The following is a 16,508-nucleotide window of genomic DNA, read 5'->3' as shown; positions in this document are numbered from 1 at the left end:
AAAACCACAACTTTAAGCATACTGATGCCAAATTAAGGTTTCCTTCACAAGAAGTAACCAGTTAACTGGATGTCCTTCAGAACTGTTGCTGCATATAATCAGCCATTTCATGTGTACTAGTTTGCTGTACAAACTATCTGATTTGTTTCTAATCACCACATCAGGAAAATGCCATGCGCCTGAAGTGTCAAGGGATCTCTACATGATGACCATCTGTGTGAAGCAGAGTTTACTCCCCCTTCTACAAATACATGCTTTGTAACCTCTGTTTATCTAAATCCTTGTTTATCTGTCTCCATACCCTGTATAAGTGAGCAAAATTCTGCATACGCTACAGTAAGCATTGAACATTGGATTAACCATACATATCAGGTTTTTATAATCCATTCAGTAAAATTAATGCAGATTGCAACTTATTTGATTAGTAGATGTTTAATCATGCTTTCTGGCCCACATTATAGATAAACCTTGCTTCAAATAATGATGTCAACAGAGAACACCACAGAGCAGGTTAAGTATCTGGACAAGTAAGTCAGTTACTACCTAGCTATTCTGTTATCACAAGGCACCATTCATTGTTAGATAATGGCAGATAGACCTGACTGTGTGCTGATGGCTGCCATTACTAAGAGCTGCTGTGTCAAAGCAGGCATCTAGACACAGAGACATTGTTATTTGTTATGATCCATGCAAACTGGGAGCAGCATAAAGTTAAAAAAAGCAAATGACTGTGAAGCATAACTCAGTTCTATTTTTAAAAAAACTGTGCCAAAAATGTTGTGGTTTTATATGTTCATATCAAAATTAGCACTTTCAAGTGTAGAATTTTTCATTTGAGCAATAGCTAAGCTTTAAAATAAGAATCATCCACTGGTCGGGCCAATTTTTGCCCCCAGCAGTTCCCATCATATGTTGCATTTCTCTACTCGTTTCAGTTTACCAGCATCATAGGGCATCAATATTTCTCATAGGAATACTGGTTTATAAGGCCTTTTTTGTAAAAAAGGCCCAGCAGGAACTCATTTGCATATTAGACCACACCCCTGATGTCACAATTGTTTTACGCAGGGCTTTTTTTTGCAGAAAGGACTTTTTAAAAAAGGACTTGAAGAAAAAGCCCAGCAGGAACTCATTTGCATATTAAGCCATACCCCCGGACACCAAGCCAGCATTCCTGTGTGTTCCTGCTTTAAAAAAAAAGAAGGAAAGCCCTAGTCTGTAGTATGGGCAGTTCTGCTGCCAAGTCCAAGTTGAGCTGCCCAAACTATTGTGCTCAAATAATTATGTCCATGTTCTTATTGGCAGTGGCACCTATCATTAGGTCTTTAAGTAAACATGAACAAGAAACAGAGAGGAAATATAAATATGTTGCCCATATCTAATAATTGCATGCAGTAAAAACAGTATTTTATTTACAAAGGACTGGGTAAAACATTTTCAGTGTAATCTGAGAGTCTGCCAGGAATGTATGAATGCTTAACTCTTGACTGTGAGCCCCACCCTTCAAACAAATGGGTGGCTTATTCTGTCCCTTTCCCCCCTCAGGTCTTAACAAACAGAGTGCTCCATTTTCATACTAGTCAGAAAGGTTGAAGAAAGGCTAACCCTTGTCCTAACAAAGGACTTGTAGACACCTGCACTACCCCTGTGAACCAATGTGAGAAACATTGCTCTAAATAATAGGATTGCCAGTGCTAGGTTGGGAAATACCTGGAGAATTGGGTGTGAAGCCTGAGGAGGGTAGGGTTTGGAGAGGGGAGAAACTTTAATGAGATATAATGCCATACAGTCCACCTTCCAAAGTGGCCATAATCTCCAGGTGAACTGATCTCTGCTGCCTGGAGATAAATTGTAATTCCAGGAGATCTCCAGCTACCACCTGGAGTTTGGCAACTGCACAAGCTCAGTTCCTCTCTGGCCCATTGCCTCTCCTACTCCCTCACTCTTGTTTTCCCTCTTCCACATAATTTTGACTGGACAACATCAATTGTACCAAGTTTTAACTTAATGTAGTAAATGTTTTTCTTAACTTTGTCAAAAGATAATCAATGAATTACACAATCTGTTTAGCAAATCTGGTATAGGTATCGTGAGTTTCCTTTTTCCTTTCCTTTTTATTTATTAGTTTCCTTGAACAATGGTCTTTAGCTCAACATAAAATAAGACATGGGCAGCCCAATCCTAACATATACAGTGCCTGGCCGTGGCTTAAGTCCGGTGCCACTCGTCGAGTCCCTAAGGGGATTGGCACGCTCAAGCGTAGAGTGGGGGGAAAGAAGAGGTGTAAGGCGGTTGTAGGTCGGGTGGTCGGGGCAGTCACCATGGCAACCCTGATGGAGCCTGCAAGCGAGGCGGACATAGGAGGAGGGGAGGTCCAGCCCAGGCTCCCAGACTGGCCAGGTGCTGTGGCAGATGACAATCAGGGGTGGAAAGAGGCAGCCCAGGAGAGGCTGCTTGCTTACCCCACCCTGCCCCTACAGAGACCTGAGCCAATCATGGCCAGACAGTCACAGTCAAGGGAGAGAAGTCTCACCAATGCGATGAGGAGAAAGGAGTGGGGCTGGGCATGCACGCAAGAGAGACAGAGAAGCTTGGCATGCTGCTGTGGGGGGTGGGGAAGGGAAGGGGAAGTGCGGAGCTGTAGGATTGGCCAGTACTGTGGCCGTGCCCACTGTCAGAGACTCATAAGAACATAAGAGAAGCCATGTTAGATCAGGCCAATGGCCCATCCAGTCCAACACTCTGTGTCACACAGTGGCCAAAATTTTTATATAGTGAATTTCACATGTTAATCACCCTTTGGGTGAAGAAGTACTTCCTTTTATCCGTTTTAACCTGTCTGCTCAGCAATTTCATCGAAAGCCCACGAGTTCTTGTATTGTGAGAAAGGGAGAAAAGTACTTCTTTCTCTACTTTCTCCATCCCATGCATTGTCTTGTAAACCTCTATCATGTCATCCCGCAGTCGACGTTTCTCCAAGCTAAAGAGCCCCAAGCGTTTCAACCTTTCTACATAGGGAAAGTGTTCCAGCCCTTTAATCATTCTAGTTGCCCTTTTCTGGACTTTCTCCAATGCTATAATATCCTTTTTGAGGTGCGGCGACTAGAACTGCACACAGTACTCCAAATGAGACCGCACCATCGATTTATACAGGGGCATTATGACACTGGCTGATTTGTTTTCAATTCCCTTCCTAATAATTCCCAGCATGGTGTTGGCCTTTTTTATTGCAGACGCACACTGTCTTGACATTTTCAGTGAGTTATCTACCACGACCCCAAGATCTCTCTCTTGGTCAGTCTCTGCCAGTTCACATCCCATCAACTTGTATTTGTAGCTGGGATTCTTGGCCCCAATGTGCATTACTTTGCACTTGGCCACATTGAACCGCATCTGCCACGTTGACGCCCACTCACCCAGCCTCAACAGATCCCTTTGGAGTTCCTCACAATCCTCTCTGGTTCTCACCACCCTGAACAATTTAGTGTCATCTGCAAACTTGGCCACTTCACTGCTCACTCCCAACTCTAAATCAGTTATGAACAAGTTAAAGAGCATGGGACCCAGTACCGAGCCCTGTGGCACCCCATTGCTTACCGTCCTCCACTGCGAAGACTGCCCATTTATACTCACTGTCTGCTTCCTATTACTCAGCCAGTTTTTGATCCACAAGAGGACCTGTCCTTTTACTCCATGACTCTCAAGCTTTCTAAGGAGCCTTTGAAGAGGAACTTTATCAAAAGCTTTCTGGAAGTCAAGGTAAACAACATCTATCGGGTCTCCTTTGTCCACATGTTTGTTCACCCCCTCAAAGAAATGTAACAGGTTAGTGAGGCAAGATCTTCCCTTACAGAACCCATGCTGAGTCTTCCTCAGTAACCCATGTTCATCAATGTGCCTACTCATTCTGTCCTTGATAATGCTTTCTACCAACTTTCCTGGTATTGAAGTCAGACTGACTAGCCTGTCGTTTCCCGGATCTCCTCTGGAACCCTTTTTAAAGATGGGGGTGACATTTGCTGCCTTCCAGTCCTCAGGAACGGAGGCAGATTTCAATGAAAGATTACAGATTTTTGTTAGAAGATCCACAAGTTCAACTTTGAGTTCTTTCAGAACTCTCGGATGTATGCCATCCGGACCCGGTGACTTATTAGTTTTTAATTCGTCTATCAGTTGTAGGACCTCCTCTTTTGTCACCTCAATCTGACTCAGGTCTTTCAACACCCCTTCCAAAATTAGTGGTTCTGGGGCAGGCAAAAAGTTCTCATCTTCCACGGTGAAGACGGAGGCAAAAAATGCATTCAGCTTCTCAGCCATTTCCCTATCCTCCTTCAGTAATCCTTTTACCCCATGGTCATCCAAGGGCCCCACTGCCTCCCTGGCTGGTTTCCTGCTTCTAATACATTTGAAGAAATTTTTATTGTTGGTCTTTATGTTTTTTGCAATATGCTCCTCATAGTCCCTTTTTGCCTGCCTGATCACAGTCTTGCATTTTATTTGCCACAGCCTGTGTTCCATTTTATTAATCTCACTTGGACTGGTTTTCCACCGCTTAAAGGAGTCCTTCTTACCTTTTACAGCTTCCATTACTTTGTTTGTTAACCATGCAGGCCTTTTCTTATGCCTGTCAATGGCAAGCAGGCAACAGAAGTCATGCCTCCCCCGCCATACACAGACAGGGAAAACATGGGGCAGGAGTTGGGAAACCAGGCAAAATGTGTGCCCAGGAAAGAGGAGACAGAGCCGCGGCATGTCCAAGTCCCACAGGACAGAGCTGCCAAGTATGGACACAGAGTCTTAATGCCCCCCCCTTGAGGGGACCCCCACCCCCATTGGCAGCAGGACACAGAGTGCAAGGCACCAGGCAGGTGCCCTGCACATGCCCTTTCCCCACACTCCCCTCTGCTCTGTGCCATGGGATGAGGGGGGGAAAGACCCCCAGGCTCCCCTGTCCACTCTCTCATGGAGGTGGCTCATGGACTCTTTACTTTACTTTGTTTTATATTCCACCCTCCCCGCCAAGGCAAGCTCAGGGCGGCTCACAGCATAAAACCATAGCAAACAATTAAAATCCATATAATATTATAAAATTTCACATTCAATAATTAAAACAGTGAAAAATCATTTGGTGCTAGCCTCTTTGATGTTGTATAATTTCATTGGTGACAGTATTTCTTCAATTTCCCTACAGTACAAGCTCAGCACCAGTTAAAAGCCAACAGGAAGAGAGTGGTCTTGCAGGCCCTGTGGAACTGAGCAAGGTCCCGCAAGGCCCTCACTTCCTCTGACAGTTGGTTCCACCAGTAGGGGGCTGCTATCGAGAAGGCTCTCTCTCTAGTGGTCTTTAGTTTGGCCTCCCTTGGCCCAGGGATTGCTAATAGATTTTGAAATCCAGATCTAAGTACCCTCTGGGGAATGTGTGGAGAGAGATGGTCCCTATGGTAGGCAGGTCCTAGGCCATATAGGGCTTTGAAGGTGATAACCAGCACCTTGTAGCGAATCTGGTATACTATTGGCAGCCAGTGCAGTCCCCGCAGTCCCAGCTGTATGTGCTCCCACCTGGGAAGCTCCAATAGCAGCCTGGCCACCGCGTTCTGCACTAGCTGTAGTTTCCAGATTTGAGACAGGGGCAGCCCCAAGTAGAGGGCATTACAGTAGTCCAATCTTGAGGTGAGCGTTGCATGGATCACCATTGCCAGGTTGCCATGCTCAAGGAAGGGGACCAGCTGACTCACTCGCCTAAGATGGAAAAATGCAGATTTAGCAGTGGCTACTATCTCGGCCTCCATTGTCAAGGTAGGCTCCAGCATCATCCCCAAGCTTCTGACCTTGTGCGCCATTGTCAAATGCTGGTAAGGGGATTTCCCTGCCCAGACCATTGTGACTCAGGCAAAGGACCTCTGTCTTAGTTGGATTCAGCTTTAATCGACTTAGCCTAAGCCATCCTGCCATGGCTTGAAATGCCAGGTCCAGATTTTCTGGGACACAGCCAGGCCGGCCATCCATCAGCAGATAGAGCTGGGTGTCATCAGCATACTGGTGGCAGCCCAACCCGTTCCTCTGGGCAATCTGAGCAAGGGGGAACATGTAGATGTTGAACAACATCGGGGAGAGCACCACTCCCTGAGGCACCCCACAATTAAGCACATGCCTCCGGGACGACTCTCCGCCAATTGCCACTCTTTGCCCCCGACCATCTAGAAAAGAGGAAAGTCATTGCAAGGCCAAACCCTGAATCCCTGTGTCGGCAAGGGAACACAGTCAATAGGTCTAATGGCATCAGTACCGCTGAGCCGCCTCGGTCCAGATGCTGCTGGATGTAATCCACCAGGGTGACCAGTACTGTTTCCGTCCTGTGGCCTGGGCAGAAGCCAGACTGGTGGGGGTCTAGGACAGAAGCATCATCCAGAAAGCTCTGTAGCTGTAGCGCTACTGCCCTCTCAGTAATTTTACCCAAAAAGGGTAAATTGGAGACCGATCGGTAGTGTGCCAATTCAACTGGGTCTAATGTAGGTTATTTCAAGAGAGTGCAGACCACAGCCTCTTTAAGAGGCATTGAAAAAAGCCCTTCAGAGAGGGATCTAGTTATCATATCCCTTATAGGATATCTAAGCTCCCTCTGGCAAGCTTTAATTAGCCAGGAGGGTCAAGGGTTCAGATCACAGGTTGTTAGGTACACAGTGGAGAGGATTCTGTCAACTTCCTCCAGGCTGAGTGTTTCAAAGTGATCTAAAGCTGGTCCAGAAGACAGGCAAGGGGCCTCAAGTTCACGTACTGTTTCCAATGTGGCGGGGAGGTTGTGGCGGAGAGATTAGATCTTATCTGCAAAAAGGTTCACAAAAGCCTCACAGTCAAACTCCAATTCCCTAAGATTTGGCCTGCCTTGTGGCAGTGTTGTAAGGGTCCAAATTGTGCTAAACAACTGAGCCAGATGCAAAGTTGCAGATGCAATCTTGGCCACAAAGTAAGTTTTCTTTGTGGTTTTGACTGCCATCTCATAGGACTTCATAAACTTTCTATAAGATGTTCTAGTCGACCCCTCCCCGTGAAGCATGCAAGACCGCCCTCCAAGACAGTCTCTAGGGGGATCCACTGACAGAGGGAACACTTCACACAGCACACTTGGAAGGGGGTTGGGCACAGGGAATGTTCAGCAGACACCATGCAGGTGAGACAAAGAGCAGCACATCACAAGACTTTGTTGTTCAGGAACTGAGTGCAACAGTCTCCTAGGAACAACTTTGACAGTCTTGCCAGGTGCGAGGATTCACTCCGAGAGGATGGTGGGAACAGCTGATGAAGTAGAGGGGGTGAGGAATCGCCCCACATGGAAGCATCTCTGTTGTATTCCCACCTGCAAAACAGAAACAGAGATCAAGAGCAGCGTGCAGCGTGCAGCTGTGTTTCGCTAACAGAATCTCTTAAAGGGACAGGCCCTGACCCATCCTCCCACAGGCATCGGAGCAGCTACCAGACCCTCCCTCCCCGCAGTGCCCTGCCAGGGGCGAGAATGTGGTAGAGAGCAGACCAAATGAAGGGGGCAGGCAGCAGCAGGGGAGGTGGCAACTGCCCCCTGGCTGAGCCCTCTGTCTGGTTCAAGTGCCAGAGATGCAGGCACACCACCCAGCCCTGAGTGAGGGGAGGAGGAGGGAACCGGGGGTGCAAAGTCACACTTACCTGTCTGTTCGAACATTCCGAGGGGGGGATACCTGTTCAGGCTCAGAAACAAGAAAGGTTAGCCGCAAAACAGAGACTTCGCTCTCCTCCATGCAAGTCAAATAGCTCACACTGTACTGCCTGTGCCTTCTCTGTGCAGCTCCCTCCCTTTTCTGCTCTCACCCTCACGCTAAGTCCACATGGCAGGGAACTCTGTGGCAGAGTTCCATGCCGTGCTCTCTACCCTACCTAAAGAATTGTTCTGGGCTGGAGTGGGAGGCTTTGTAGGAGGCAGGGGCTGTGATTGGGTGCTGCAGAGGGGGCTCGTCCCATCCAGGACATGCAGGGATTGGTGCACCGTTTAGTCAGCTCCCAAAGGGGTTTCGAGGCTGCACCAGGAGTGGCAGCAAACCTTCTTTTTGCAATCCATGGGTCCCTTTACCTCATCGTAACGTTGCGCTTCTGGTGGGGGGTGTTCCCGGGTTGGAAGGTATTAGGGAGCTGACTAATGGTGGCCATGCCCCTAGGGACGCCCCCTCATACGCCGGAGCAGTGGCATGCGCCCCAGTTCCGTCGCTGGCTGGCTGTGGCACTGCTCTGCCAGCAGCCATCGGCAGGCGTGCACTGAGGCGGCCGTAGAGTGGCGCAGATCCCATTTCCACTGGCAGGGAGGGGGTTAGAGCAGCACAAGTCCCATTTGCACCGGTGTAGCAGTTAGTTCCCTCCCAAAGCACTTTCAGCCCCCCCCCCTCAGAATTGCACTCTGAATAATAAACAAAACAAACTTACAAAACAGATTTGAGTTTTATTTTGGTCATCTGAGAAATCCTAAAAGGAATAAGATAGCAGCATGCTGTAAATGGCCTCACAAGCACCTGTTTTCACACCTTGAGAATGAGGAGATTATTCTGCCAACCTGGTTTTTCTCCAGCCTCTAGACCCCCAAGAAGTGTCCTGTACTTCCAGTCCCTCATTTTTCTCTCAGTGTATCGCCACCACCATCAAAGTAATTTTAAGAGGTTTGTTTTAGGCCAAAGGTTTAAGCTGGAGTTCCTCTTTCAGAGACATCACTTTGAGGTCTTTTCTGCTCATGGTAAACATGGAGCAAATGGGCTTATTATGGCTCACGGGGATCAGGCTGACAGCATTTACAATGAAAAGAATTCTAATAAGTAAATTAAAAGCAATAAACTGCATATTTATTAATTAAAACATTTATATCCTGCCTTTCCTCATGGTTCATGGCAGCATAGGTAGCAAAACAGACTGAGTGAAAGGAAATAAAAGTAATCTAAACACATCCTCCTATCCCTTGGTCTCATAAATTCTTTCTGATGTTAATAAGATATATGCACTTCAGAGCTTTAAATTGCATTCATTACTCTGGTTTCAGTGTTTGGAAATCATCCCCTGCTTCCTCAGGACCTTGTGCTCATGGCTGCTTACTTGAGTTAAGGTGGACTTCTCCCTCCTCCTGAAGATATGCAAAACAGCCTCCCCTCTTCAACAAGCTGTAGTGTTTTATTCTCTGGCTTTGCCCACCCTACCCCATCCCTGGCAGGCTGTCCTTCTTTTCCTGTCTGCCAAGAGGTCCAGTTCTACTTGGCCTTCCAGGACTGTATGACTTACCTGTGACTCAAGATTCCCATTGTCCTCCTCTGGCCAGGGTCATCTGCATTTGTATGGCACCAAATGGTTCTCCACTATAGAAGTGAGTCATACTTACTTGTTTCTTTTTCCCTTTCCTCTTGTTGACCAGATAAGAGTCCCTTATTAACTATGTATCTGCAGAGCACAAACTCAATAATTATTCTTTGGGACTGCAAACTTCAACACTTATGTTGAAGTCATAGAATCATAGAGTTGGAAGGGACCTTCAGGGTCATCTAGTCCAACCCCTTGCACAGTGCAGGAAATTCACAAAGTCAAAGTGTTTCACCACACAGCACATTTTAAAAAAACTTTGGGGGGGACCTACTTATGGCAACCTGTAAGGTTTTCAAGGCAAGAAATGTTCAAGGGTGGTTTGCAATTACCTGTCTTTATGTAGCGACCCTACTATTTTTTTTAGGGTCTTCCATCCAAATACTGACTGGGGCCAGCCAGCCCTGCTTAGTTTCCCAGATCTGACAAGGTCAAGTCAAGTGAAGTCAGCCTTTATTGGGAAAAAATAGCAGTGTAAAATTAATATAGTGTAAAACAGGATAAAAACACAACTTTCATGTGCAGTTATTTCTGTGATATCCTTTGGTGCAACTTTAGAGCAGAATACAGAAACATGGCTGACCTCTCAGTAACATTGATAGAAAAATCATTCAAGAGTCTATGGACCTTAAGTACATCAGGGCAGTCAATCATACTGGCTAAAACAGGGTATAAATATGTGTAACGTATATCCGTATACAAATGGTAATGCAGGAGAACATGAGTAATTGACTCTACACATTTTTGTTTAGAAGGACAATACCTAGCTGAATGGGCTATTTTATTGAATCTGCCATCAAGAATGGCAGAGGGCATAGCATTGCACCTAGCAAGAGAAAACACTCTCTGTATACTCCGACAAGGTCAAGATAAAAACTATAGCTGATTAAAATCTTAAATTTTGAGATATTAAAAAACCCCTCTTTTATACTATTTTTAAGAACAATCCCAGAGCATTAGGATACAGTTAACAGGTGGACCATAGTTTAGTTCTGGTGAGTACTAGTAGATACAAGCAAAAGACAAATAGAGCTAAGCTAAAATTACATCTTCAGAATTTTTCTAAGGACGTTGCTTCCCTGGATGTGAGGTCATTGCAAGAGGTTATCCCTTGCATTCTCCTCAGATACACATTGTACAGGACCAAGAGGCATAAATAATTTATTACTTATCCCTGTTTTATGTACGGATTCATGCAACTGCTCACTCTGACAAATGCTCTTTCTGGTCTGCTAAGGAACTGAAAGGGTGGCAATAAAAGTAGGGTGCATTTGATTTCACAGTAGAGCTTTAATCCTGGTTTAACTCTGTCTTCAAACTGACTTTCTACACTAAAACTATAGAATCATAGAGTCATAAAGTTGGTTTCTCTGATTCTATTATTCTAGTGTAGAAAGTCAGTTTGGGACAGAGTTAAACCAGGATTAAAGCTCTAGTGAGAAATTGGATTGGGCCAGCCTGACATCACTGTACTTATGAAAACAGTTCTAATATACAAAAGACACCACATCTTTGGCAGATGCTGAAAGGTATCTGTTTGGCTTATTCATTACCATGCTAGTAGGAAAGCAAGACATATACATCTGTATCAATGCTCTTGAAACTCCATGGCATGCTTAGAATAAACTATATCTGTATTGGCTGTAAAACTCATGGCACGATTTCCAAATTCAATCAATTTTTATAGTTCTGCTTAGGGATAGGCATGAACCAAAAAATGACCCATGGTCCGAGCACAAACCGAGTTGGTTTGTGGTTCATTTCAAACCAGTTTGTTTAGTTGCACCATGCTTGAACCAGAGAATGAACCACCTTTTTCCCTTGCTGGTTCATTTGGTTTGTTTTCGTGGTTCATTTTTCCAGACAGCCTTGTGCTGATTCAATCAATTCCTAGGCAACACTGGGGATGGACTTATGGGAGTCCTAGAAACACCCATAACAGTTGTCCATAGCTTGATTGGCAGCTCTGAGAGCCAATTACAGAGCTCCCATTCTGCTCTATGGGAGCAGACACCATATCTGACTTAGCTGTGCTCACTGCAGCACAAAAATAGAAGAGTTAGTTGTTGTGAGAGCTGAAGCTGAGCTTCCCTGGGACACTTGCTTTGGGGGGCTATAATGCAGATATTTCATATCCAATCTTCATCAGACTTGGCAGGCAGGTAGAAGAGAGTGTGCTGAAGACTCGCAGTGAGTTTGGCACCTGAAGCAAATGAACCATGAACAAGTTTGGGAAATCAAACAAACCATGAACCAACATGAACCACTATTCTTCCAGTTTGTGCCCATGGCTAGTTCTGTTGGCTACCATTATAGGTAGTTTTAAGTTCCACCCTCCATGAGCCTCAGCCAACCGCTTTCAAATGGGGGATTGGAAAACTGAAAAGAAAAAAAAATGAGCTGGTAGTTTAACTGCTGGCCATCTGACAGAGTTGGAGGTTCTTGGATTTTGGTGGGGGAAGGATTTGAAGGTTTGCTAGTTCGTCAGAGAGTCTATTAGGGACCAGGTATTTTGAAGACAGGTAAGTTTGGGAGGTGTTCCTGTCAAAAATAGTTAAAAGTGAAATGCTTTTTGATTCCATGTTGTAAGTCTGAATCAGTCAAACAAGAAACTTGCATTTTAACCATTACATTTTCTCCAGCCACAGCTCTCCAGCAAATTTGCTGCTGTACTGCTGAAAGGGCTGGAGAAAAGGAGAACAAACAACCAAGTCAGGCATACCACTGCAATAAACTTGTTTCTTAGCTGTTTTCATCAAGCCTACTGTGTGATTTCTTAAAGCCTATAACCCCCATCCTACAGACCAACAAAATGTGTTCACACACACACACACACACACACACACATATATATATATATAGAAAAGAATTTTGTAAGGTGTGAATTTTAAGGCACTGGTTTCTAGGTCTGGAGATTGGGTGAATTCACAGCTATATCTAACACATATGTGATAGGCATCGATCACAAACAAATTAGTCTCATAACAAATCTGCTTCCAGGAGAAATAATAACTGGACATGTTCTGATTATTTCTCTGTCTAGCCATCAAGATGCTGGAGATCTATGTATTAAATCCCATATGGAATTCAGAATAGAGCCCCCCCAAAATTAATGTAATTTGACAACTTGGAATCATTGAGATGGACAGACTCTTCTGGATAAAGTATACATTTTATGAGTGCTACAAGCTTTAATTGTTTCAGTTAAAGATACAAAAATTTTACAGATGCTCTAATGAGGTTCTGTTGTTAAACTGTCAGCCCAGGGTGAAATGTTTTTTTCTTCAGGGAGACAGTGGCATTTAGCATTACATGCTTATGACTTTCCAGAGGTTTTAAAAAAATTTCAACAGGAAATTTCAGACATCTCATCCTCTCTATATAATCAGGTGACTACAAAAAAGCCCTATGTGAAACAATGGCGACATCAGGGGGTGTGACCTAATGTGCAAAAGAGTTCCTGCTGGGCTTTTTCTACCAAAAAAGCCCTGGGTGTGACCTGTTACTCAGCATGTGACCTAAGGATGAAATGGGAGGGGGAGCTATCTTCTGGCTAGTCTGACCATTTCCCACAGATACCAATCATGATGTCTAATTGAATGGAATGTGGCTAATTGGTTACCATAGTATCAGTGTTTTATCCTTGGAAGGGAGTTAGTGATAGGAACTTCTCTCTCTGCACCTGGCTGTTATCTAGTAATAAATTCAGATTTGTTTAATCCTCCCAGCAACTGTTATTTTCCTACTTAAAAATTTCAACTCAGGGTCCATTCTGCATACACGCTTACTTCTGATTTTCACTGAAGTTGAGCTGATTGGGGTTTACTTCGAATGCTGTGCCTGCATTCTACGTCTTTTTTTCTCTCTCCAATTTGTATTGAGAATGGCAGTGTATATATTCTACATACCAATGAGAAAATCTGGGTAGTGTTCTGGACTTGGTTTCTCCTGATTAGTTAGTTTCACATTGGGTATGCCTTTTGAAATAGGAGATTCTTCCAGCTGAATTTACTGTGTGGTCGCTATTAGTGTCCCCCTAATAGTGATCAGCTGCTGTAAGAGATCTCTCAGCCTCACCTACCTCACAGAGTGTCTGTTGTGGGGGAAGATAAGGTAAAGGAGATTGTGACTGCTCTGAGACTCTAGATTCAGAGTGTAGGGCAGGATATAAATCCAATATCATCACCATCACCTTCTTCTTCTTCTCTACATATATGGTCTCCAATTGTTACAGTGTGATTCAGTTGATACCTGGAAAATCCATTTCACTTGTGATTTTTTGGGGGGGCTGTTTCTCAGTAGACATTTTTTAAAGCTTGAGAACTAAGAAGTATAACAATTGTCAGGTTAGATTGAAGTCATTAGCAGAAGTCCTACCAAGTATGGAATGGAGTTTGTGTAATGCAACTTTCATACCTCCCTGTATGAACGAAATACTGTTCCACTGGCATAAATGCCATTTCACCAGTGCAAGTGCATCTTTGGATTCAACCAAGTATTTATAGAAATTAATCTACATTCATTAATAAAACTGGATCTCCCTCCTTGACAATGAATGACCTATCTTTATCCTCTTTTCATATTTATTAGATGACCATAACCTCTAAAAAAGGCCTGATCCTTCTCTTATTGCACATCGCTCCAATTATTTTGATTCTTAGAGAATGAACTTTCAATTAATATAACCAGTTATAAGATGATTTACAATCAAGTTGCATATTGTAGAATCTGAAATCACCCTTAGTCTTCTGGTAAAATTAGTTTGCCACATTCACCATGGTCCTGTTTATTTTTAATAATAATTTCCATTGCACTTTTAATATGCAAAGACTGTTTAACAGTCTTTGTCTTGCTCATCCTCAGAGTCCCCTTGTAAGATAGGTCCCTAAGATTCCAAAGCACCTGGGAAACTGAAGTTGAGAAATTACAGAGAATTACAGGCCTAACAGATACAAATTTAATAGCTTCTTAACCAAACTGGCTGTTTTAAAACTCATTGATAGACTGAACTATACGATCACTAACTCTTTGTAAAGAATCAGTGCCCTATTTTTCTGGGTGCTATGTAAACAAAGAATCCCTAGTCGCACAGGAGTTAATTCTTCTCTTAAGGAAAGCACCATATCAGGTCACACACAAGATAGTTTTGTGCACTTTGTACTGCCATATTTTCTACTTCTACTATTGTCACTTTTTATCTCTCTCTGCCTGCAGCTACGTTCTTATTATCTTTGACACAACAGCACAGTTATTTATTTTACATAATGCTGAAAATAATGTATTTGCTTACATTTCATATGGTGAACTTGTTAGTGACGTTTCTTTGCCTGGGGCAGTTTTATGTAGTCTTGCTTGTCATTTAGTATTGTTACATGCAATATCAACACGGAGAAAAGGAATTATTACCTCAGTATGTGTTGTCTTGTTTTGCCTTGTTATTATAGCTGTGTACAGTAATATATGAATGACTCTGAAGATCTTTTTACCTCATGGGGTTACTTGTTGGACAGGAGTCAGGATCAGTTTTTCCTGCCTGCAATTCCTAATGTTTCTGGAAGCAGAGTGAATTCTCTTGAAAACCGAATATCCAATCAGGAGAGGACCACAGCTGTTCTTCTGGATCAGGCCTTTCGAATCAAAGATGGCATTGTTTCTTACCTTCAGGGAAATAAAGGCTTTCAACAAGGAGAGGCAGTAGCACTCCAGCTACTGGAGAATCACATACAGACTATAACAAGCATAGTTAAAAAGCTCAGCCATGATATCGAGGTACCTCTGCATTTGTTTTTAGCATTAACAGCAATTTGTTAAACCTCTAGGTTATCCAGTAGCTATGTATTTTTCAGCTCCAGATAGGTTTACTTAATATTAAGTTACTTATAAAATATGTATATGTCTTTTTTCTCCCCAAGAGGCAGAAAGTCTAGCCAGGTAGCTGCCTTAACTCCTGAATGCAAAATACCTAAACTCAGCCTCATCATTAAGACAAGGGAAGCTACAAAAAGACAGATTTGGGATGAGGGACTCACTAGTTTGGTCCAGCATACATTCATGATGCCTGTATATAGCAACCTTTCTCCCCAGTGTGCTATTTTATATAGAAGGAAGCTTCATGTGGGGGAACACTAAAAATATCCCCCCTCACATTCACCAGCAATTTATTTCCCTTGCTCATTATACTGAACTGGGCAGCCAGGAGAGGCAGTTATTTTTTAGTATAAATGCAAGAATAGACATCTGCAAATGAAGAGATTTGTTTTGAGCCAGACATGTAAATTCTGATTTTAAAAACACACCATAAATAATGAAAAGTTATCTGGCTCAGAGCTGTTTTCAATCTGCCCCCATTGTTTGAGAATATGACATAATAGGGGTGAATAATTTGGGTCTTGGCAAAACTGGTCACCAGGGAGAGAAAAGTTCACAGCCCTGCTCTCTGAGTCATAACCACTATACTAATGGAAGCATTAAATGATACTCAGCATGAGAGAGCAAGTGCAGACAAGTCATAAAGCTGAAATGGATTTCTCTGCTTAGGAAACAGCAAGACAAGCCAAACAACATTCAATATGTAACAAACAACAATCCCATTAGCAGGACAGTCAGCTTCTGATAGAGGATTTGAAAGAATGAGGAGAAATGTCATAATTAAAAATCTTTTAAAGAGTACTTAACATTGTTAGTTCAATTCATGCAATAATAATGATATCCTTAGAACAAAACTCGATATAGCCAAGGAAATAAAGCTCTTTGCATTTGTACAGTCCCACATATTCTGATAATTACCGTAACTCCAGACTTAGGCCATTCACTAAACATTATTATTTATGGGGACCAACTGTGACTAGTAGAAGCCCAGGCAGGAGCAGGTGAACCAACAATTCTGGGTATGTGTGAGTCAGATATGGACTTTCCTGTGTGTCTCTCCTGAAACTGCACAGTTAATCTTTAGAATAATGTTGTTCTTGTTAAAAAATAACATTATGAACAATGTTTGCACATACAATGTCTTACAAATGAGGGACAAATTGCATAAATTTTATTTCAAGGTTTGACTTTTTGTTATTCTTGCCATTCAGATCCATCAGTCTTCTTTTATACCACAATAAAATCTTCATTTTGCCTATTTCACCATCTCCTCTTAGTTC

At 43.3% G+C, this 16,508-nt stretch overlaps 1 protein-coding gene across 3 annotated transcripts in view; it reads left to right on the top strand.

Moving 5' to 3' along the window:
• The first annotated feature begins 467 nt into the window (after nt 1-467).
• The window catches only part of FAM81B (family with sequence similarity 81 member B), a 45,088-nt gene continuing 29,047 nt past the window's right edge, over nt 468-16,508 (top strand). The window contains exons 1-2 of one of the 3 annotated variants that reach the window (XM_060235681.1): nt 468-527; nt 14,871-15,129. In XM_060235681.1, the coding sequence (XP_060091664.1) occupies nt 481-527; nt 14,871-15,129 (306 nt within the window). In that variant the 5' untranslated portion in view covers nt 468-480. Of the gene's footprint in view, nt 528-14,736; nt 15,130-16,508 lie in introns of those variants that run through there. The other 2 variants (XM_060235682.1, XM_060235679.1) reach the window with 2 other exon arrangements.

The sequence above is a fragment of the Heteronotia binoei genome, chromosome 4 (genome assembly GCF_032191835.1).
Source record: "Heteronotia binoei isolate CCM8104 ecotype False Entrance Well chromosome 4, APGP_CSIRO_Hbin_v1, whole genome shotgun sequence".
In the NCBI taxonomy this organism is placed as follows: Eukaryota; Metazoa; Chordata; class Lepidosauria; order Squamata; family Gekkonidae; genus Heteronotia; species Heteronotia binoei.
This window is presented reverse-complemented; position numbering and strand designations above follow the sequence as displayed.